Genomic DNA, 22,662 nt, shown 5'->3' on the forward strand with positions numbered 1-22,662 from the left:
GTTAATGTGGTTGTGTACTGCCGCACTAAAAGGCATGTCATAGAATTTCAAGGTTGCCGACCCTCCCGGAATTACCGGGAGTCTCCCGAAAATCGGGTCCCCCTCCAGCCCCCCCGATCGCGGCATTTAAATGCCGCAATCCGCGGGTCTCAGAGGAGGTGGGCGGAGCTAAAACGTCACACTCGTGTCATTTTAGCCCCGCCCCCTCCATGGAGATCAGCGAGTTCGGCTATTTCCGTAATGGGGGCGGGGCTTAATGACATCACAGTCAAGCCGAACGGGTAATGAAAGTCTCCTCTCCGGGCTTCTCCCGGAGAGGAGCATTTCAAAGTCGTCAACCCTGTAGAATTTACTTACTGTAATCAATATATAGGACCTTATTCTGGTTGACATGCGTGTCCTTTATACTTCGCCCACATGACCGCCTGCCGAATATCTTCGCATGCATGCAAATGGATGTATAGCAAAAACATCCAATCGCAGCCTTGCGTGCGGGGACAAAACCATTCAATGGTCGCTGACCAACTATCTGCTCCTGATCATGATCGTTCTGGTGTGTAGCTCTGCGGGCTCCCTGCACGTGAAACGGACAGGAAGCTGACATCAGCTGCCTGCCCCCTCAACACCAGCGCATTAGCATGGGAATGCCGCTGCCCCATGCCCTTACTGTTAGGTGCGAATGGGGTGGCGAAAAGCAATTTGTCATGCCCGCTTGCACCAAGCGGCTGCAAATGCGCATACACCAAGCAATTGTGTATGCGGGTGAACAGTCGTACACCATTGATTCCCTTTGTGAATGTCCAGGGGAGCAAATGGCCCAGAATAAGGTCCATAATCCAGTCTTACATAGTTGACTCATGATCTATTGGCCATGAGAAAACTTTTTTTTAAATGCATCTCACCCTAGAGATCAGTGTGCCTTATAATTAATACTGGGAACTGGCACTGATGATACCATTGGCTAGACTCCAAACAGTCCAGGCAGCCATAGGTAGTTGACAACGTTTAGGAATGGATTGTCCTCGTCCTGGTCTCCTGAAAAATGGCGCCTGTTACGGAGACATGAATTTCTGCATATTATGGTCTTTGATTGGGTGGCGGGCGGGCGTGCCCGCTCTCTACGTGTGACGTCATTAGATTGTACGTGTCTGGGCACGGCGCGGGTTTCAAACGGCCCGGAAGTAGGTTGTCGCCGCGATGGGGCTTCCCGGCAGCTGTCATTGTTATTAGAGCAGCTGCCTTTCAGAGGCTGAGACGGGGACGTGAGCGCTGCTGGCTGTACGGACATAGGTGCGTTATTACTCCCGTTTTCCTTCCCCTGTCATATGTACATTATACAGGCTGCAGCAGCCATTTAAATATGTACTGCTATTACCTCCCTTATACGTGGTGTATACATACATACATACATACATACATACATTGACACTCTATCACCTCCCTTATACTGTATACATACACTGACACTCTGCTATCACCTCCCTTATACCTGTATACATACACTGACACACTGCTATCACCTCCCTTATACTGTTTACATACACTGACACTCTGCTATCACCTCCCTTATACTGTTTACATACACTGACACTCTGCTATCACCTCCCTTATACTGTATACATACACTGACGCTCTGCTATCACCTCCCTTATACTGTATACATACACTGACACTCTGCTATCACCTCCCTTATACTGTTTACATACACTGACACTCTGCTATCACCTCCCTTATACTGTATACATACACTGACACTCTGCTATCACCTCCCTTATACTGTATACATAGGGTATGGGTAAAACCCAGACCAGGACAAAACCCCCGGACTGCCGGACCAGACATCAAACTCTGCAGTTTGGAGCTTGTAGCGTCCGGTCCGGGGGTGTCCTGTCCGGGGGGGCTGCCTGTCACACCTGTCACCAGGTAGAGGAGGACGGGTAGAATAAAGTCTCCCTGTATGGTCCGGGCATGTAGCAAAAACCGGACGGTCCGGACCACACGGGGAGGCTGTAATCACCCCTTCCCCATGTCCCTGATGATAGCTATCACAGGGACCCCCCGGACAAGACACCCCCCCGAACAGGACACCCACGGACCGGACCCTACAAGCTCCGGACTGTAGATTTTGATGTCGTGTCCGGTGGTCCGGAGTCTTGTCCGGGTCCGGTTTTTACATAGTCCCGTATACATACACTGACACTCTATCACCTCCCTTATACTGTATACATACACTGACACGCTATCACCTCCCTTATACTGTATACATACACTGACACTCTATCACCTCCCTTATACCTGTATACATACACTGACACTCTGCTGTCACATCCCTTATACTGTATACATACACTGACACTCTGCTCTCACCTCCCTTATACCTGTGTACATACTGACACTCTGCTATCACCTCCCTTATACCTGTATACATACACTGACATTTTGCTATCACCTCCCTTATACGTACTATATACATACACTGACACTCTGCTGTCACATCCCTTATACTGTATACATACAATGACACTTTGCTATCACCTCCCTTATACCTGTATAGTCACGGCGTGTATGTATGTATGTGTATATATATATATATATAATCACACACACATCGAGACACTATAGAAAATAAGTACCAATGTCACTCAGAAATGCTAAATGAAGCAGGATGAAACTTATAAACCTATGTTCCCTCATATTCCCCTTGTCCGTGTATAAAGCTTTCTTTAGTCGCGTAAAACAAGTGTTTTAGTGCAGTATAAAACAGTGTATCCACAATTTTACTTGGCTCATTTGCATTAATGAGCAAATTTTTAATGTTTGCAACCAATCCACAGACAGGTCAGCCGCACCCTGTTAAACTGGAGAGGTGTGGACACCGGGCAGGCCACCGGAAGGGACATTGCCACACCCCCGTGCAAACAAAGGAGAGGGAGAGAGAGGACAGGCTGCCGCTGCCCTTGCCTCTCTCCCTAGCTCAGCACAGGGCAGAGCTGGGGAGAGAGGCTGTGCTGTGGCGGCAGCCTGTCCTCTCTCCGCCATGCCCGGCTCCCTGCAACGGAGGAGGGAGTAGTGGGGCGCGGGTAAAAAGCACCTGCCCCCCTCGATGCCACTGCTGATGGCAGCCCTGACCGCTACTACGGTGGTGTAAATGTGGTGTGTATGATAGAGGCTACCAGTGGTAGCCTCTATCATAAAGCAATGAAGAAATTATTGCAAAACTGTGCATTTGCCTGTAACAAAGGGGTTGCTGATGGCGAGTGCAGCGAGCCCGTAAGGGGCTTCACGGTACTCACCCCGTGTCGGAATCCCGTCGGATGGAATACTGAGTCGGTCTAATGACTGTCGGAATCCCGACTATCTTAAGGTCATACTACACCCCTGACAGCTACACAGTTTTCTAAAAGAAAAAGTTAATTCAGGTTGAGTATCCTGTATCTGAATATACAAAAACCGTGTCATCCCCCCCCTTTTTTTTTATACTTACCACTTCCACCAGTGTCCTTGGCGGGCTTCAGGATCCCCTTGGACCGCTGAAGAGGATCCTGAAGGCCACTGTGGATGCCGGGGGGACCATCGGAGCACCACCAGGGGACCAGGTAAGTATGTTAAAATAAATAATCCAAAAACTGGAAAAAAATCCCTTATCTGAAATGCTCGTGGTCCCGAGCATTTCGGATAAGGAATACTCAACCTGTACTATGGTGCACATGGGACTTGTATCTTGGTTGTTTTACCTATTAAAATGTGGTGGGGTGTGGCTTGGCCAGCACTGAGAGCGAGTGCGGGGAGTGTGAGCTCCATAAATGTCCTGTATAATTATCCTGCACCGGGACCTGTGGACGACATATACTGTACATACCTCCGGTGTCTCCAGAGACGCTCCTGTGCTGCCCGTGGCTATCCTGGACGGCTTATGGAGTCCTGGATGATCGGCTGGGCCTGCTGTGCCCTGTGCATCCTCTCCAGATGCGGGTGGCATTTTGGATCCTGCGGCGGCTCTGGCTGAACATGATAGTCCCTGGTGTGCGGCTACGGTGTCCGACTGTGCTGGTGCCTCTTACCGGGCGAATCGGCGGGTGGGGGCGTTTGGTGACTCTCCGGAGGATTGGCGGAAGAGAGTGGGAGCTGTCTCCTCTGAGGCACGCCGCTCGGGCTGCACGAAGAAGCTGGCGCCATCTTGCTGGCCTGACTCCTGGGCTGCGGTACCTGTACAGAACTGATCCTGCACTGGGCTTAGCAGGTACTTCTGATAAACATTTTCTGGAACCTGCAAGGTGGGTTGAAACTCCGGGGCAGTGGTGACCCTTGCCACACGCTGGACTATACTTGTGACGCAACTTGGAGTGAATGAGTGGGGAGCACTGTCACCATATCCTCTGCACAGATATTTAGCTATTTTCCTTGAGTCCTCTGAATATTATCCTATTGGACCCTCTTCACGCCGTTGACATTCTATATATACCTGGGAAGGTGCTAGCCATCGCCCTTCCTTTTGTGTGGAGCTATTTTACAGCTGAGGATTTATTGAATAATATTTCTATATATAGGATCATGGAACTCTCCACTCAAAAAAATATTTTGGCGATTCTAGTCTCTACTACCAGGCTTTTAAGCAAGTTTGATGATGTTTGCTATGGTGACCCGTCTCCTGATGGTGTGGTGGAGACTGCAGAGGTCGTGGAGGGCAGCCTGCCTATACACACTACATGTGTGAACGCTACTGCTCCTGTACCAGCCCCAGATACACATACTGTACCTTTATGGCCCTGTCTGCTGTAATATTTGCCTTGGTTGCTTCAAGTCTCTGGGAAGCTATGTTCGCATGTCCAGAATGCTGCCTGGATTATCCCTGAGACGCTGGGGACAAACACCTTATTGCTGTTTTTCCTACACTATATGGACTTAAGGACTGGCCGGATTGATCATTTACGCTGCATTGCTTTTTGTGATATCTCTTCCACCGCTTCTACCCATTTTCCTTTAGCAGCATTATTATTTTTCCTCAGTAATACCGTATCATGCGTATATATACATCCTGATTTTACTACTGTTATAGGTACTTATAATGTATACTATGTGTTCCTGCATTATGGTGAACGCACTGTCAATGAATATGATGGTGGGGGAGTTTTTTTATTTTGATCAGTCTACACATAAAGGTCAAGTCCACTACCCCTGATATATCTTTGTTATAATATCCTGTAAATAAAGGGGGAGGGGGCAGTTTGCATAGACTAGTAGAATTTAGAATAAAGAGGTTATGGTTAAGGGATCCAAGTACGCCTTAGTTGGGGGTGGGTTGTACAGGGTGGGGGGTTATAGGGGTGGTTTGTTTTGGGCTTTATGGGTGGGTTTAGTTAGTTTTTTATTTCTTCTTTTCCCTGTTTGACCGGACACCTGACTTTGCAACGTTCTTTTTTTCCTTCCTAATGAAAATGTGTTACCAGGACCTTCTGTAAAGCAAAATATTGATCAAACTATATAGAAAAGTTGGTAGTACAAATAAAATATGTGCTTCCAATAATTGCAACAGTATGTTCTACCTTCCTGTGCACTTATAGGGAAGAGAAGATATTGCTTGTTTTAATGCCTAATTTGTGATTAGATATAGTGAGCCCCAGCTCTCTTCATGTGGCTGCTACTCTGCCGTTTTCTCCTCCTCCCTCTCTGGGGGTGTGTGCTCAGAGAGTACGCCTGGTACATAGGTGCTATGTACCAAAAACAAGCATGCAATCTCCAAATTAAATGGAGTAAATCTTTAATGGTGAAGGATTTGGGTGTGGTCAATGTCAGTAGTCTTACTGCTCAATGTCCAGCAGCTGCTGCAACGGCTAATACAGTATTAGCATGCATAAAATGGGGCACAGAGGCTAGGGAAGACAGTGTCATTTTGCCACTACATAAATTGTTGGTAGGGCCTCATCTAGTGTACAGTTCTGGGCACCACTCCATAAGAAAAACAAATCTTGGAACTAGAAAGGGTTCAGAGAAGAAGGGCAACAAGATCCAATATAGGTTGAACTTAATTGACTGCTTACTTTCAACCTCATCAACTATGTAACTACGGGGTATATTTATTAAGGTCGGTGAAGTGATACTGGGGCAGATGTATTAAGCCTTAACAAGAGATAAATGCAAGGGTGATAAGGAGAGATAAACGTCCAGCCAATCAGCTTCTTACTGCCATAGTACAGGCTGTGTTTGAAAAAAGTCAGTAAGGAGCTGATTGGCTGGACGTTTATCTCTCCTTATCACCCTTGGATTTATCTCTTGTTAAGGCTTAATACATCTGCCCCAAAGGGCCTTATTTTGGTTCATTCTTTCTGACAAAATCCTTCTTAGATGGGCAAAACCAAGTGCACTACAGGTGGGGCAGATGTAACATGTGCAGAGAGAATTAGATTTGGGTGGGGTTTTACTTCAAAGTGAGATCTATATTGCAGTGTAAAAATAAAGCAGTCAGTATTTTCCCTGCACAGAAACAAAATTACTCACCCAAATCTAATTCTCTCTGCACATGTTACATCTGCCCCCCCTGCAGTGCACATGGTTTTGTCCATCTAAGAAGGATTTTGTCAGAAAGAATGAACCAAAATTAGGCCCAAAGTGTCTGGTTTTTATCACCGGCCAATCAGCTCCTACCTGTCTTATTTTTTTTTTTTTTTTTTTCACAAACCAAGCCTGTAACTTCACAGTTAGGAGCTGATTGGCCGGTGATAAAAACAAGACACTTTATCACTTCACCGAGCTTAATAAATCTGCCCCTATGGGGGTTATTCTGATTCACTCAAAAAGGCACAATCATTCTCTAATGGACAAAACCATATTCACCGCAGGTGGGGCAGATGTAACATGCAGAGAGAGTTAGATTTGGGTGTTTTATTGTTTCTGTGCAGGGTAAATACTGGCTGCTTTTATTTTTACACTGCAATATAGATATCAGTTTGATGTACACCCCCCCCCCCCCCCCCCCCAAATCTAACTCTCTCTGCACGTGTTAAATCAGCCCCACCTGCAGTGCACATGGTTTTGTCCATCTGAGAGTGATTGTGGCTTTCCGAGTGAATCAGAATATCCCCCTATATATAACTATGGCCCTTATTCTGATCGGTGCGGCCGGATCCGATTATGCGGCCAGGACCGTGCGTGCGAAACCCCGCCTTCCATACGATCGCCAACTCCGTCCGTATGCGGTAAGAAGCTGGCCGAATGGACCGCACGTGTATTTTTCACGGAATACGCCTCCATCTAAGGGAACCTCCCCCATCATTCGATGGTCGCAGACCATCGAATGCAGGACAGAGTGCTCCACCAGCTCCCGCAACCTCAGACCACACTTTTTTTCCGTGCAAAAGCAGGGATCTGGGCGGGCAGCTGACATCCGGCGATGTCATATGTCCGCCCCCTACACGTGCGTCACGGCCGCATTACCATACGTACGCCCAGCGTTTGCATGGGAACGCCCATGAAACGCGGGGCGTATGCATATGGTAATGAGCCCAAATAGCCCTTCACGCCCCTCTCCACCCCCTGTTCGGAGTGTTCACATATCATGCGGAATTTGGCCGTACGCCCCGCTCGCACATGCGCAGACACAAAACATCGGCGGGCCGAACGCACGCGGATATATCCGCACCGACCAGAATAAGGGCCTATGTAAGGTCATTTATGAACACACAAAATAAGTCATTGCGGGAATTTACTAAGGTGGGAGTTGCTATGGGCAACCAATCGGATACTATCTATTATCTTCTAGAAGATGCTAAATAAGTAGATTCTGACTGTTACCCATAGCGACATCCCATGTGAAATTGATCTCCCATCTTAGTAAAGCCCTGTACACTTGCATCGATTTTTTTTTTTTTTTTTTTTTTTTATTCGATTTTGCTTATAGAAGCAAAATCTAATTGAATCCTAAACGAAATCGAATGTTTTTCGTGTCACTTCCGATCTACATTCGATTCGATGCACTCTCCCGTTTTCACAAAATCAAACAGAAAAATCTACTGTGCAGCCAAGGAAATATCGAATCCGATCTAGTAAATTAAATGTGTACAATGTGCCATGAATGGATATCGAATTCGATATCTAATGCAAAAGTACAGATCTAATGCCAGATCTAATAGAAAATCGAAACTAACATCGAATCAAAAGCAAATCGATGTGTGTGTACAGGGCTTTAATTTCCCCCATACACACAAGTCCTCTGTTGTGCATAATTGTTAATATATAATACATTTGGTTTCAGGGTAGTGAGTGTTTCAGCCAATAAGAGAGCAGGATTCCTTTGTGACTATTACAATTACAGACTGCATATTGGTATAGGCAGGATGAATGGGAAGTTCTGAATAAATCAATTTGTCAGATTTATGGATGAGTTTGGGTTACTGGGGCCACGAGTGTGAACGTTTTAGTGTGAACGTTTTAGCACCAACAGTAATTTTATTTATTTATTTTTGTTGTTAACAATGTAACAGTTTTTGGCACTGTAAAGGCCCATACACACTTGACGATTTTCAGCTGAAAATCGGTCAAAACAGCCGTTTTGAGCGATTTTCGTCCGAAAATCGCCCAGTGTGTATGCCCCGGATATTGCCGACTAGCGATGATGCGCGCTCCCGCATCATCGCTAGGAAAGTGGTTCATCTGCTGGTTTTACCAGCAGATGTGGCGATGATGGATGGTTTTTCATCCATCATCGCCATGTGTGTACGCCTGCCGGGCTGAAAGATTAACCACTTTCAGCCCGGCGGACCGCCCCCTCGCCCGTCATAATACTCACCCCTGTGCTCCGTCTGGCTGGCCGGCTGGATGCTGCTGCTGCAGAGACCTGCTCCCCGGCCAGGCTAGCCCCGCCCCCAGCCTAAACACACGGAGCAGACAGCACTGCTCCCTGCTAACAACCTGCTGGGCACCAATGGTTATATTATTCTGCCCACTGCCACCAATGTATTCATTAAATGCACACACACACACTATATATATATATATATATATATATATATATATATATATATATATATATATATATATATATATATATATATATATATATATATATATATATATATATATATATATATATATATATATATATATATATATATATATATATATATATATATATATATATATATATATATATGGGATGGCGTAGCAGCACTCCACGGATTTGAATAAGAAGACTCCAGACACTGGTAACAGTCAACGTTTCGGAATTTACTTCCGTTCTCAAGACAAACCGAAGTAAATTCCGAAACGTTGACTGTTACCAGTGTCTGGAGTCTTCTTATTCAAATCCGTGGAGTGCTGCTACGCCATCCCCCTTGCATTTCCTCTACCTGCAGCACCCCGGTCAGATATCTCATTTTATTGCTGGAGTGCCGGTTTCTTCACACATATATATATATATATATATATATATATTTATTGTTGGTGCATTTAAATGAATACATTGGTGGCAGTGGGCATATAAAATATAAACATTGGTGGGCAGCTGTGGGCGTCACTATCTGCTGGGGACGGCTATGGAGATAGTGTAGGGCACGGGGCGCCCCAGGCGGGGAGGGAGGGCGCTTACCCGCTTTGCTCCACAGGGGAACTATGCGGCCACATCTCACCGAGGGAGGGAAGGGGCTGGAGGGGGATGTGATGACGGCCGCCGAGTCACTCCAGGGGCACATGGGGGGGGGGGGGGTTTGCATTTAAATAAATATACATTTGTGGCAGTGGGCATATAAATATATAAACATTGGTGGGCAGTGTTGGCAGTAACGTATACATTGCTGGTCTGTGCCAGCAATGCATAAATCATAAATTAGCATCAACACTGCCCACCAATGTTTATATATTTATATGCCCACTGCCACCAATGTACTGTGTATATGGAACCCTTGGAATTCAAACCCAGCCCATTAATAATGAAAGATTTTCAGCAAAGTCTTTCGCCTCCTGAAAATCTCTTGCTCTTTGGGGAAAATAGCTCAGTGTGTACGCACTACTTTGGTGAAAGATATAGCTATCAAAGATTTTGGCAAAGTCTTTTGAAATGAAAATCTTCAAGTGTGTATGGGCCTTAATAATTACCTCTCACCCTACAGTGTCCACTACAGCAGTGTCGGTTGACACGTAACAAAGTTTTCCTTTTTACAAAACTTTTTTGGTACTTGTTTCCTAGCACGGCCACACCGATTTACATCGGGGTGGTCGTGTCGGAAAAATCGGGTCGATCGCATCGCATGCGATTTGGTCGCATGCGATGCGATCGTCTCGACCGACCGATTTTGGACCCGATTTTTTTTTTTTAATTAAATGTACATCGGGTCCCTGGGACCCGATTTTACATTGGATTCAATGTAAAATATTCCCAACCCCCCCCCAAATGTCACGGCGTACACCCCACCCCACGATAGACGCCAACCCGAAGCGTGGCGAGCGGCGGCGGTGCGCGTCCTCCGACCTTTTCATTCCCCTACTATCCACGTCGGCGTGGAGTTGAGAATAGAATAGTGTGGCGAGCGCAGCGAGCCACCGAGCCCGAAGCGTGGCGAGCGCACGCGGATACCTTCACAGGTAAACGCGTCCCTTCGCGGACTTCACAGGTGTCCGCGTCGCCACGGACACCTGTGAAGCCCGCGAGGGGACGCGTATAACTGTGAAGGTATCCGCGTCCCCTCACGGGGCACGCTGCGCTCGCCACGCTTCGGGCTCGGTGGCTCGCTGCGCTCGCCACACTATTCTATTCTCAACTCCACGCCGACGTGGATAGTAGGGGAATGAAAAGGTCGGAGGACGCGCACCGCCGCCCCTCGCGGGCTCGCTGCGCTCGCCACGCTTCGGGTTGGCGTCTATCGTGGGGTGACGACGGGGACATCTAAAATGTGAAATGGGTCATATTGGCCCATTTCACATTTTTCACATTTTTTCAGGATTTCAATGTTAAAAAATCTTTTAACATTGAAGCCTATGTAAAAATCGGGGGCATCGCGTCGGGACCTATGTTAATGGTCCCGACCGACGCAATGCCCCCGATATTTTACCTTTCCCGACACGGTTTCAATGTTAAAATATTTTTTAACATTGAAGCCTATGGGGAAATCGCGGGCATCGCGTCGGTCGCGTCGGGACCATTGTTAACGGTCCCGACCGACGCGATGCCCCCGATATTTTATCCTAGCCGGCCAAATGGACCTGATTTCAAATGAAATCGGGTCCATCTTATGGATCGTGTACCTTAACTAAAGGTACACGATCCATAAGATTTGTGGCCGTGCTAGGAAACAAGTACCACTTTTTTTTAAACAGAAATGCTGAATTAGTGCTGTGTGTTGTAGTGTTATATCGTACAGCATAGATCACAGCCCACTGTCCAATACAATCGGGAATATTACCAGCACGGGCATCTGGTACGCAGGGGTCACTTTACCTCTTCAGCTAAACCTGCTCTGTTTGCAGACACACACACACACTCGCCTAGCTTACTGATAGGATGGATAAGCAGATAAAGGCATAAAAAGGGGTAACATTTATTGTACAATGTACAGCATAGGTACCAGCCCAATGTCCGTTTCAATCGGAAAAGTATAGTCAGGGGGATCTGGTACGCAGGTATCACTGTAACAGGCAGACAAGGGTGAGACAGAAGCAGAATCCAATTACAACAAGCCGGGTCGGTACACAGAGGGTCACAGAAGGGCCGGTCAGGAGCGGCGAGCAGAGTTCATTAGTCCTCAGGTATATTTGGACAGCAGAAGAAGGTGTACCACAGCCACCTGAGTATCCGCTTTTTGCGCTTTCCTTTCCCTGGCCTGGCAGCTTTATCAGATGTTACACTGCTGGCTGTTACTGGCTCAGGTATTATATTAGGGGTTAAGGCCGTCTCAACTGATGATGGTACCATCTGTGGGATTGCAAGATCACATGTGCAGTTAATGAACCGCTTTTCAGCACAGGTCTTTTCCACAAGTATCACTTGGTCAGGACTTGTCTCATCCACATCAGGTGTTTTCTTTGATGGGATCACAGGATCATGGGTCCAGTTGATGAACCGCTTTTCAGCACTGGCCTCTTTCACAAGTATCACTTGCCCAGGAATGGTCTCCACATCAGGTGTTTCTATTGGTGGGATCCATGAGTGGTAATGTATCCACTTGGCAAATGGTACTTTATCCACGGCCTCTTTCAATGAGATGACATTGGGAGGAAGCTCCTCTCCTAAATCTGGTGTTACCCTCGCTGGTCTCACAGGATCACGTGTCCAGCTGATAAACTGATTCTTAGCACTGGCCTCTTTCACTAGAATCACATTGGGAGGAAGCTCCTCTCCCACATCTGTTGTTACCCTCGCTGGTCTCACAGGATCACGTGTCCAGCTGATCAACTGATTCTTAGCGCAGGCCTCTTTCACGCGAATCACATTAGGAGGAAGCTCCTCGTCCCAACCAGACATTGTAATATATTCTTTATATCTTTAATCTTTCTGAAAAAGGGAATGCATCCACTTTCCAACAACTCGTACTGAGAAGTAAGGATTCCATGGCAACAGCTCAAAACATCCTGTGGTTAGTGTGTGTGATGTCATACTGATTATGACATCATCTGCACATGAGACCCTACTACAGTGTTTACCTTATATTTAGTAAATATAATCCCTTTTTTTTTTTTTTTACATTTATATAACAAATGTGAGCGATACTGCTATTTTTAGCCTCTCTCAGATGTTGGCGCACAAAGGGTTAATAGCCGACTAGTGTCGATTTATACAGGTATAAGTGAAATGATAGCAGTGTGAGCGTATGTATACACATATAAGGGAGGTGATAAACTGTATATAAAGTATATTCACACTCTACCATCTCACTTTATACAATATCATTTCACATATACCCTGCTAATGTCATATAACCTACCTTCATCTTAGATATATACAAGTCCATTGCCAACTAGTTGAAAAATAATCGGTCCAGTGTGTCAGAGCAAACCATTACCAGCCATTTTCTCCCAGGTGCTGAAAAACTGCCCAACTGAACTGTTAGTTGGTGAACACTAGCCAACAGTGTCGGCCTACTTCACTGTCACAGCCTCCAGGGAGCTGCTTGTCAACAGAAGGGGCAGCCTGGGTCACCGCACCCCTCCAACCCTGTAATCAAAATTGCTGGACCCCACCCCCAGCAATTGTAGCACTGAAGAGAATCGATCATACGCCGATGTATCGATTGTCTAATCTATTAATTACCTTATTTGACCTCAGTGTGAAGACCCCTTAGAGCTCCGTGAGAGTGTAACCTCATATGATATGACCAGTAACGATGACCACAGATACAAGGTTGAACTCTGATTTAATGATGACGAAAACAACATATTTATACACAACAAACGACGCTGGTTCAATTACATGATTGGTTAATATTTGGTGCAGAGGTAGGGAAATAGCAGTGTCTTTGTGGGGTGGCTTATACATCGCCTTGTGTAGTATTCGTTGGTTATGAGAAAGCACAGAATGTACAGTGTCTAAGGAAAGTAACAAAGTATGATAGCAGCGAGTACTGGAAAAGAGCCAGGATATAACCACCTTGAAATCAGCAGGGACAGACATAGAGAAACAAGATGGCTGATTAACCCTTCAATGAAAACAAGATGGCTGATTAACCCTTCAATCCCCTCTTAGAATCAATGTCCTTTTTAGACAATTTGATTCTTGTAGATGGCATCTTGTTTGGTACGATGGATTTTAACATATTCACTATAATCTTCTGGTGAGGGAAGGCTTTTGGCGAGATCAGTGTACATAGCAGGTGTTACATTATCCAGGTACTTGGAACCAATCTTCTTACATATGGGAAAGACACAATATCCTACTATCATAAGTACAATAATTATAATGAGAATAAACATGCCTATTTGTGTTAGTGCGTGTTTCCAATCATTTAACCATCCAAATCAGCTACTCCAGGGGTCCGTGATACCTGAGTTCTTCTTGAGTTCGATGGATAAATTTTCTAGATGTTTAATAGCTAGGGTAGTTTTTCCATTAGGACCTGTGTTGTCTGGGATATAAGTACAGCATCCATCAATCTTACCTATGTACACACAGGTTCCTCCTTTCTCGGCAAGCATCATATCTAAAGCCATACGATTCTGAAATGTCATTTGTGATGTAGCTTCCAACTGTTCAGCAATACCTTTCAAAGCGTCCCTAGTATCATTAACGAAGCGCTGTTGATTATAATATATGTAATTTATCCAGTTCACATTTTTATTGATGGTTACCTGGGGAAACAGGGACTCGAAGCCGGCAGCGACCTCATCACGAGCCTTAAATTCTTTAGGAACTCCCCGGGGAACACCAATAGTGTCTATGTATATGTGTGGATCGAAGCTTTCCTTTGGAGCTTCTCTTTTGTTTCTGGAGTTTGTGTTAGGTTTATCTGTGGGAGGAGGCTCAGGCAAATCGGCTGGGAGAATGTGTATGGGCATAATGATCTTTGCCAGGGCACACTCTCCTTTCCAAGGATTATCCAGCTTTGTCCTGAGTCTCATGTCTCCACAAATAAAATAAATGTCTCCTAATGATTTTTTCATGGTGGGTATACTGATATGTCTTCGTTCAGCACAATACCCATCAGGAAACAATTTCAGATCTACAGTGTTTTGTGCAGTGCTGTTTGAGTAATAACATGTATAATTACCAGGATAAATGGTTATGGTACTACCAGGATTGGTATTCTTTACCATTATGGGATATTCTTTCTTCCATTGTTCACATTTGGTTTCTTCTACAATAATATCAGTATACAGGCTAAAGAAACATTTATCTTGGTCTGAAGGTATGTGTATGGGCACCGTACCCAAGTGGGGTCTGGATTTTCCACACACATAACAATCAGTTTGATTAACTTTACGTGCATTATATTTCATCCATTCTAACCAATAGTTTACATCAGAGAAACCTGTTTCCATAGACATGGTATCTTCATACGTGGGATTATCAATGGCTAACATATCATTAAAAGTAGTGACATGTGGTTTAAGGAATGATGATGGTGTTTTAGGTTTTACAGTGGCTTTGAGGGCGGTGTATTCTGGGTTATCGTACATGTCCTTTAAATGGAATTTTCCTCTTGGGCCCCCGTTTTCCCCTGATTGATATTTACCCAAGACATATAGTCCGGCATCACCGGGGGCCGGGTTTTCTAAGTTAATGATAAATTGGCCATTGCAGGTGCCCTTTTTTCGTAGGGACATACGGGCTAGTAAGGATCGACCATTGGACCATTTATGGATGCCAACATCGGGGTAATATCCCCAGTCTTGGCTGATATCAAAGGCAGTGGTATCTGCTCTAGTGTTCCACCCAACAGCCCCCCATGAGTTGCAAGAATCTCCCCAGTAAGTACTAGTGACACAGATATATACGTGACTTACAGCGTGTGGTGTGTGTTGGATGTTACACAGCCAGGGCAGCGGTGGTTCTTCTCGATTCCCGCCTTGATTGTTTGAACAAGATACAATATCACAATAAGAAAATATGAAAGTAGCAACAGTTGTACTAGAAGAATTATACCAGAAGGTAAAACGTCCATCATTCCGAGTAATATCAACTTCAGCAAAACAGTTATAAAGAACAAGCCCGAATAAAATCACTAGGGCTAAGGTGGGGGGAGTCATATCCTGTAGCGTCGTCCTCGGCTTCAGAATGTTGTACCCCTGATTCCTCATCACCTCCAGCCGGCAGGTCTTCTCCAAGTTGGAGGTCAGAGCCACTGGCTCCCGTTATTACCTCTCTCGTCCCGTCTGTGTCAGTCTCGGGATCGGTGTCGACCTCTGTGTTGACGTGTGGTGGAGGTGGAATTTTCTTTACTCTGGATGCATGGATCCACGTTGGTCCTTCGTCGGTGAGGACAGCCGTCCTGGTAACCGCGACCACTTCTGTTTCTGGACCGTAGGTGAAATCTCCGGGGTGCTTGTTTCTCGGCAACACTTTCACTACGACCTTGTCTCCAACCCTGAATGGGTGAGTGGGTATCTGTGGATGAGAAGGATTCTTAAAGATAACATTTTGTTCTAACTCATTAAGTTTCTCTATTAGGGATCTAATGTACTCTTCTCTTATTACGTCTAGATCTCCCTCAGTTGTAACTAGTGGTTTCTTTGCCCAGGGCGTGGGAAAAGGTCTGCCCATCAGTACTTCAAAGGGGGAGTAACCTAGAGTCTTTTGTGGAGTCATTCTCTGTGGGTGATATGGAATGTGAAACTTCCATTCTATTTGCAGTGCTTTGACTAGTTCTGCTGTGACTTTGGCTGTGAAGGCTGAACCTTTATCACTATTAATTTGAAACGGGCATCCTCAGCGCGGAATGATCTCTCGCGTGAGTATGCGGGCTACTGTTTTTGCATCTTCTGATTTAGTGGGATAAGCCTCAGGCCATCGTGAGAACATGTCGACAATGACGAGGGCGTATTCCTGTTTGCCTGCATTGTTAATGTGTGTAAAGTCTATTTGCAGGTGAGTGAATGGGGTGGTTGGGTATTCTAGGTGCTGGTGTCTTGCTTTGTCTGGGTTATTTGGGTTGTTTCTGAGACATATTATACATCTACTGATGTATTGTTTAATGAGATCTTTTGCATTAGTAATGTAGAAATCATTGGAGAGGAGTAAAGTAGTTGTTACTATATTATGGTGTCCTACTCCGTGGTAGTGTGCTATGAACAATGATGCACTGGTTTGGGGTATACATGGTTTCCCCTCTTTGCAGATTAATCCAGTCCGTGGATTCTTCTGCAGTATTGGATATGTCCAATCTGATAGATCTGAATTAGAGGCAGCAGCCTGTAATTCTGTCAGTAGGTATGTATCATCTAACGAAGGAGGCGAGATGACAGCAAGAGTGAGGTTATATGTTGCTATAGTGGCAGCACGTTTAGCAGCGGTATCAGCAAGAGCGTTGCCTTTGCTGATATCATCCTTTCCTCCAGTGTGTGCTTTACAATGAAGGATGGCAATTTGAGATGGTAACGTAATTGCGTGTAAGAGATCTGTGATGAGTTGCGCATGTGATATGCCTTTCCCATCAGCGCCAGTGAAGCCTCGGCGTTGCCAGATCATACCATGATCATGAACAACTCCGTAAGCGTATTTGGAGTCTGTGTAAATTGTGACAGGTTTGTCTTTGTAAATGTGACAAGCTCGAGTGAGTGCAATGAGTTCTGCAGCTTATGCTGACTGTAAGGGGACTGTCTTTGCTTCAAGGGTGGTGTTTGGAAGTTTAACCACTGCATATCCTGCCTGGTACGTGTTGTCATTGGGACGGCTGCAGGAGCCGTCAACAAATATTATGTCGGCATCGGGGATAGGCACAGTCGACATGTCTTGTCTGGGTGAAGTTTCTGAGTCAATTGTCAGAGTACAGTCATGTTGAGGCGGCGCCTCGTCGTCAGGTCCTTTACGACCTAAAAGTGCGTTTAGTACAGGGACAGGTCCTTCTGTGTTTGTTGCGTATTTTACAGTGAGAGAAGGGTTCCCTAGTAGGAGTACTTCATAGCCACTGAGTCTTTGGGCAGACATGTGTTGTGTGTGTAGACCTTTGAGGATGGAGAGGACATTATGTGTGGTATGTAACACAGTAGGATGTCCTAATGTAAGTGATGTGGACATCTCAACAACCATTGCACAGGCAGCCAGTGCTCGAAGACAAGCTGGCATTCCTTGCACAGTGACAGGCATTACCTTTGAGAAGAATGCGACTGGGCGCATTTTGCCTCCATGAAGTTGGGTCAGTACACCCGCCATAGTTGTACATGTGTCCCTTGCAAACAAGTGAAATGATAACATATAGTCCGGGAGACCAAGCGCGGGACTCTGTACTAACATTTCTTTCAATTTTTTAAATGCAGAATACATTTCATCTGACCATTGTATAACCTTGGGTTTGTCTTTGAGTGTGCATTGTCTCAAGATATTATCATAGTAGGAACAATCAGAGATCCACTGTCTGCAGTAACTTACCATACCCAAGAAAGACAACATATCCTTCTGGGTAGTTGGGGTGACCAGGCCCAATACAGACTGTATGCGTTGTGGACTGATTTTCCTTTCCCCCTCAGAGAGTACAAAACCCAGGTAATTGACATGCATTTTACACCATTGCAATTTTGCTCTTGACACTTTGTGTCCACATTCTGCTAACCAGTTTAACAATGAGATTCCATCTAACCGGCTGGTCTCCTCGGTGACACTACAGAGAAGCAGATCATCTGCATACTGTAGCAGGACAGAACTATGGGGGGGGTGCCATGGAGCCAATGTGGCTTGGAGGACTATGCTATAGACCACGGGAGAGTCAATATAGCCTTGGGGTAAACGACACCACATTAATTGTTTACCTTTAAATGAAAAAGCAAAGAGTAATTGGGTCTCTGTGTCAATAGGAATACTTGAAAAACGCGTTTTTTAAATCTATGACATTAAAGTGGGTTGCGTTTGCAGGGATTGCTGAGATGAGTGAATTGATGTCAGGTACTATGGGTGCAATAGGAACAATGAGATCATTTACTTTTCTCAAGTCTTGTACGAATCTAACAGAGCCAACGGCCTTAGCAACAGGGTTGATAGGTGTCGAGTAAGGTGAGACAATGTACCTGAGTATGCCTTGTTCGAGGAAGTCATGTATCATAGGTCTAAGACCTTCAATCTTTTCTGGTGAGAGTGAATATTGTCTGCAAAACACGGGTTGTGTATCTGGTTTGAGCTTGGCTTTGTATGGTGTACAGGGTATGAAGCCAGTGTCATAAGGGCCAATGGCCCAAATTCTATCATCAATTTGATCAAGTGAGTTGTCCAGAGTATTTTGTAGTGACACAAAGTGTGGGGAGGTGACTTGGAGCCCACTCCCTTGTGGAGAGGGTGAGATGGAGATGTGGAATTTACTAAACAAGTCACGGCCCAGTAAGTTAACAGGACATTCTGGGATGATCCTGAATTGGTGTATCCCTAAGTGTTTTCCCTTGTCAGAGCGTATGATAACTGGGTCAGTCAGGTATGTGTCAGTGGGTATCCCGTTGATTCCCATTGAAGGAGTAGTCTTTTGCAGTTCACCATCATAGTTAAGAGAACACAAAACACTGGTTGTTGCCCCACTGTCTACTAGAAAGGACAGTTTTTTTTATCATCAACATATAATGTGATGAGGGGTGAATCTTCCCAATGAGTAGTGAACTGTGCAAAAGATGGGATACCCTCCTCCGGGCCCCGTCAATGTGCAGGGTCAGACCAGTCCACTCTGAAACGTACATGGTCTTGAACTGATGTTGAGTGTGGTCTGTATGGTCCCTGTTGGGGTCTGGGAGTGTAAGGTTGTTGTGGTTTCTGGGGAGGGAGTGGACAGTCCCTAGCCCAGTGTGTATTCCGGCCACAGTTGAAACAAGTTGTTTGTCTTGGTACTGCACCAGTATTGTTGTAATCTCTGTTGTATGGAGGCGCACGGGGTGTTGGACCCTGAGGGGGTCTATATGGTCTTTTCTGGTTATTTTGTGGGATCCCCCTATTTGGTCTATTTGGTGGGCCTCTGTTATTATTTTGGAAGTTGTGAGTAGAAGTGACGACAGTCTTCTTCATATCAAAACATCCAGCAGATTCTTTTTCATATAAGTGCTCACTAAATTCAGTGAGTTTGTCAGATGTCCAGGTAGAGACATTCTGTTTGACTGGCGTGGAAATGGAGGGGTGTAGGTTATTGGTAAAGGTGGAAATGAGTAAAGGGAATATTTCAAGAAATAGTCCCGTTTCCTCAGTCCAGCATCTTTTAAATTTCTTCCAAAATTCAGTGACTGTAGGTTTCTATTTACATGAAACTGCAATAGGCAGCGATGTTCAGTGTTAGGGAGAGAGAGACCAATACTGCAGCTTCCCCCTCAAACCCCCCTCTTCCAGCAAAGACACAGAAGCCTAGCAGGAATCCGCCGTACACCCTGAGAGCTCAATAGAAAATAGATCTTTCAAAGCTGAACTGGTGTACGGTGATTTCATTCCACATGTCAGTTATCTCCTGTGCTTTGTTAAGGGGATAATCTGCAGCTGTTTACTATATTGCAGGGATCGGGGTATTAATACTGGGGACTTGATTCCAGTCCCATCTATTATATTGTCCACCTCATGGATTAACAAGGTAATAATTTGTGGGCAACATACTCCTTACATATTTCACTAGGTAATGGGGGTGGATAGACTGTTTTATTCTTACTATTATTTCCACCCATGTCGGGGTATGATTGTGTATCAATATTTCTGACTAACGTCAGTGCGCAGATGACAGCCTAAAACAAGGACTGCTTCCGCAACAGTGCCGCTAGGCAGAGATGTAAGTGTAGATTTGAATCTTATGAGTTCACTATTGGCAGATATTAACTTTGGCCAATAATCGTCTCTTTCAGGGTTATGGTACCAGAGTACTATACTACACTGGCAATCTAAACAAGTTCCTATTTGTGGTGTTCTAGGATGTGACATATATGACTATAATATGAGAGCGTGAAAAATTCAAAGTTTACAGACTAGGGGCACTGTCACAGAAAGGCAGGTATAACCTATAGCAGCAATCTGCGAGAGTTAGTCTTTGTCTGTTCACTTTTAGAATTATGTATTCACTTTAGACATCTCATAAAATTTTTAAATGTATAATGATTTTGTTAGTGGAAACCACAGACTGTCTACGTGACAGTGGATAGAGTCCAGTGGTTTTGTTGCTGAGAACTGTATGTGAAGCCTCACGTTGCGTTACTCCGAGAAGGAGAGCATAAAGTCCGCAAGTCTGTTGGCATACAGTAGTCAGATTAGACAAATGGTGAAGTTATTGTGCGTGAACTTACCAGCCGCACGGTTTACAAGGAAATACAGATATCACGAGTGTGTATACTCACTAATCACACAGGGATATTGAATGAAAGAAAAACTTATACTTTAAGACAATACAATAAAGACAATTGGCCAATAAAGAATGGGCGTTCAAAGTGAGGTACTATTTAGACTAAAGACCCCAGGTCTCCTTCGTACTCCAAGTACGGCATCTGATCCTAGATCAGGTTATGTGCACAAAAATAGAAGACTTTAACTTCTATGATAGAAGACTCTAACTTCTATATAAGACATTCAACATACCCCAGGCATGGTGTCACAGGTTCAGGATCGAGTATGTCCGTAACCTCACAATAGAAGACTCTAACTTCTATATAAGACATTCAACATACCCCAGGCATGGTGTCACAGGTTCAGGATCGAGTATGTCCGTAACCTCACAACAGATTCAGGCAGACTGTAAAATCTTTATGACATCTGTGTAGGAATGGACCTCGCATCCCGGACGAGCCCCCACTTGAAGAGAATCGATCATACGCCGATGTATCGATTGTCTAATCTATTAATTACCTTATTTGACCTCAGTGTGAAGACCCCTTAGAGCTCCGTGAGAGTGTAACCTCATATGATATGACCAGTAACGATGACCACAGATACAAGGTTGAACTCTGATTTAATGATGACGAAAACAACATATTTATACACAACAAACGACGCTGGTTCAATTACATGATTGGTTAATATTTGGTGCAGAGGTAGGGAAATAGCAGTGTCTTTGTGGGGTGGCTTATACATCGCCTTGTGTAGTATTCGTTGGTTATGAGAAAGCACAGAATGTACAGTGTCTAAGGAAAGTAACAAAGTATGATAGCAGCGAGTACTGGAAAAGAGCCAGGATATAACCACCTTGAAATCAGCAGGGACAGACATAGAGAAACAAGATGGCTGATTAACCCTTCAATGAAAACAAGATGGCTGATTAACCCTTCAAGCACCCGTAAACTTCTTCCTCAATCCAATTTGCAGCACCCCATGCACTTTCACCCCTTCACAATCTAACCGTTATTAGTGCCCCATCATCAATGGAATCAGCCCCCACTCATCATCAGCGCTAGCAGCACTCCCCCCAGTGTGTCAAAGTCTGTCAGCACCCGTGTGTCAGCATGTTATTGTCAATCTGTCAGCTTCTGTCTGTCCATCATGTGTCTTTTGTATGTGTGTGTCAATGTCTTAGTTTTTTAAATATTCAAGACATGCCGGAGTAGGAGAACCTGTCCACCTACTTCTGTTGTATGGCCAGCATAACTTCTCTGTCCAACCAAAGCCCACACACCTAACCAACTTTTTCATAAGACCAGCCAATCTGCAAACCTTTTCCTCAAAACAACCAACTTCTCTCCAACTTGTCATGTGACAGAAGTAGGGGGACAGGTCCTGCTTACTCCGGCATGGTTCCAATATTTAAAATAAAACAACTTCTGCATGTGTCAGGCGGTCGCTGGCACACTAGTAGCAGGTGCCGTTAATGAACGGCAGGGAGTATACTATGCACAGTCTAGATGTGGATACTAATCTGGGTCCCTGTAATTGCGGGTGCTGCTAATGATCAGTAATATCGCTTGTGTTATGGGGCCTACACACTGAGCAATGTGTGCCAGCGATATTAGAAATGCAGATCACTCCGGACACAGTGCTGCGTGATCTGTCAGGGCCAGTGTTCTCCGTTGAGAACATGATCGATCTGACTAGGTTTATGCTGCATGCTGTATAAATCTAGATGGGTAAAAGCTCCGCTCTGGGACACATATCGCTAT

General features: G+C 45.1%; 2 protein-coding genes across 7 annotated transcripts in view; one reads left to right on the top strand and one right to left on the bottom strand.

Annotated features, from left to right (window-relative positions):
- Positions 1-1,134: 1,134 nt before the first annotated feature.
- CEP55 (centrosomal protein 55) overlaps positions 1,135-22,662 on the top strand; it is a 51,776-nt gene continuing 30,248 nt past the window's right edge. For 2 of the 6 annotated variants that reach the window (XM_083149361.1, XM_083149362.1), the window contains exon 1: positions 16,213-16,367. In XM_083149361.1, the coding sequence (XP_083005487.1) occupies positions 16,356-16,367 (12 nt within the window). In that variant the 5' untranslated portion in view covers positions 16,213-16,355. Of the gene's footprint in view, positions 1,291-16,212; positions 16,368-16,388; positions 16,505-22,662 lie in introns of those variants that run through there. The other 4 variants (XM_083149364.1, XM_083149358.1, XM_083149359.1 and 1 more) reach the window with 3 other exon arrangements.
- Positions 13,321-21,529, bottom strand: LOC146009215 (uncharacterized). The gene is made up of 2 exons (XM_083149356.1): positions 21,419-21,529; positions 13,321-16,024 (listed from the first exon to the last, which is right to left on the bottom strand). Exon 2 carries the CDS (start codon positions 15,715-15,717, stop codon positions 13,939-13,941), a length of 1,779 nt encoding a protein of 592 aa, XP_083005482.1. The 5' UTR covers positions 15,718-16,024; positions 21,419-21,529; the 3' UTR covers positions 13,321-13,938.

The sequence above is a fragment of the Crinia signifera genome, chromosome 6 (assembly GCF_055691185.1).
Source record: "Crinia signifera chromosome 6, ASM5569118v1, whole genome shotgun sequence".
In the NCBI taxonomy this organism is placed as follows: Eukaryota; Metazoa; Chordata; class Amphibia; order Anura; family Myobatrachidae; genus Crinia; species Crinia signifera.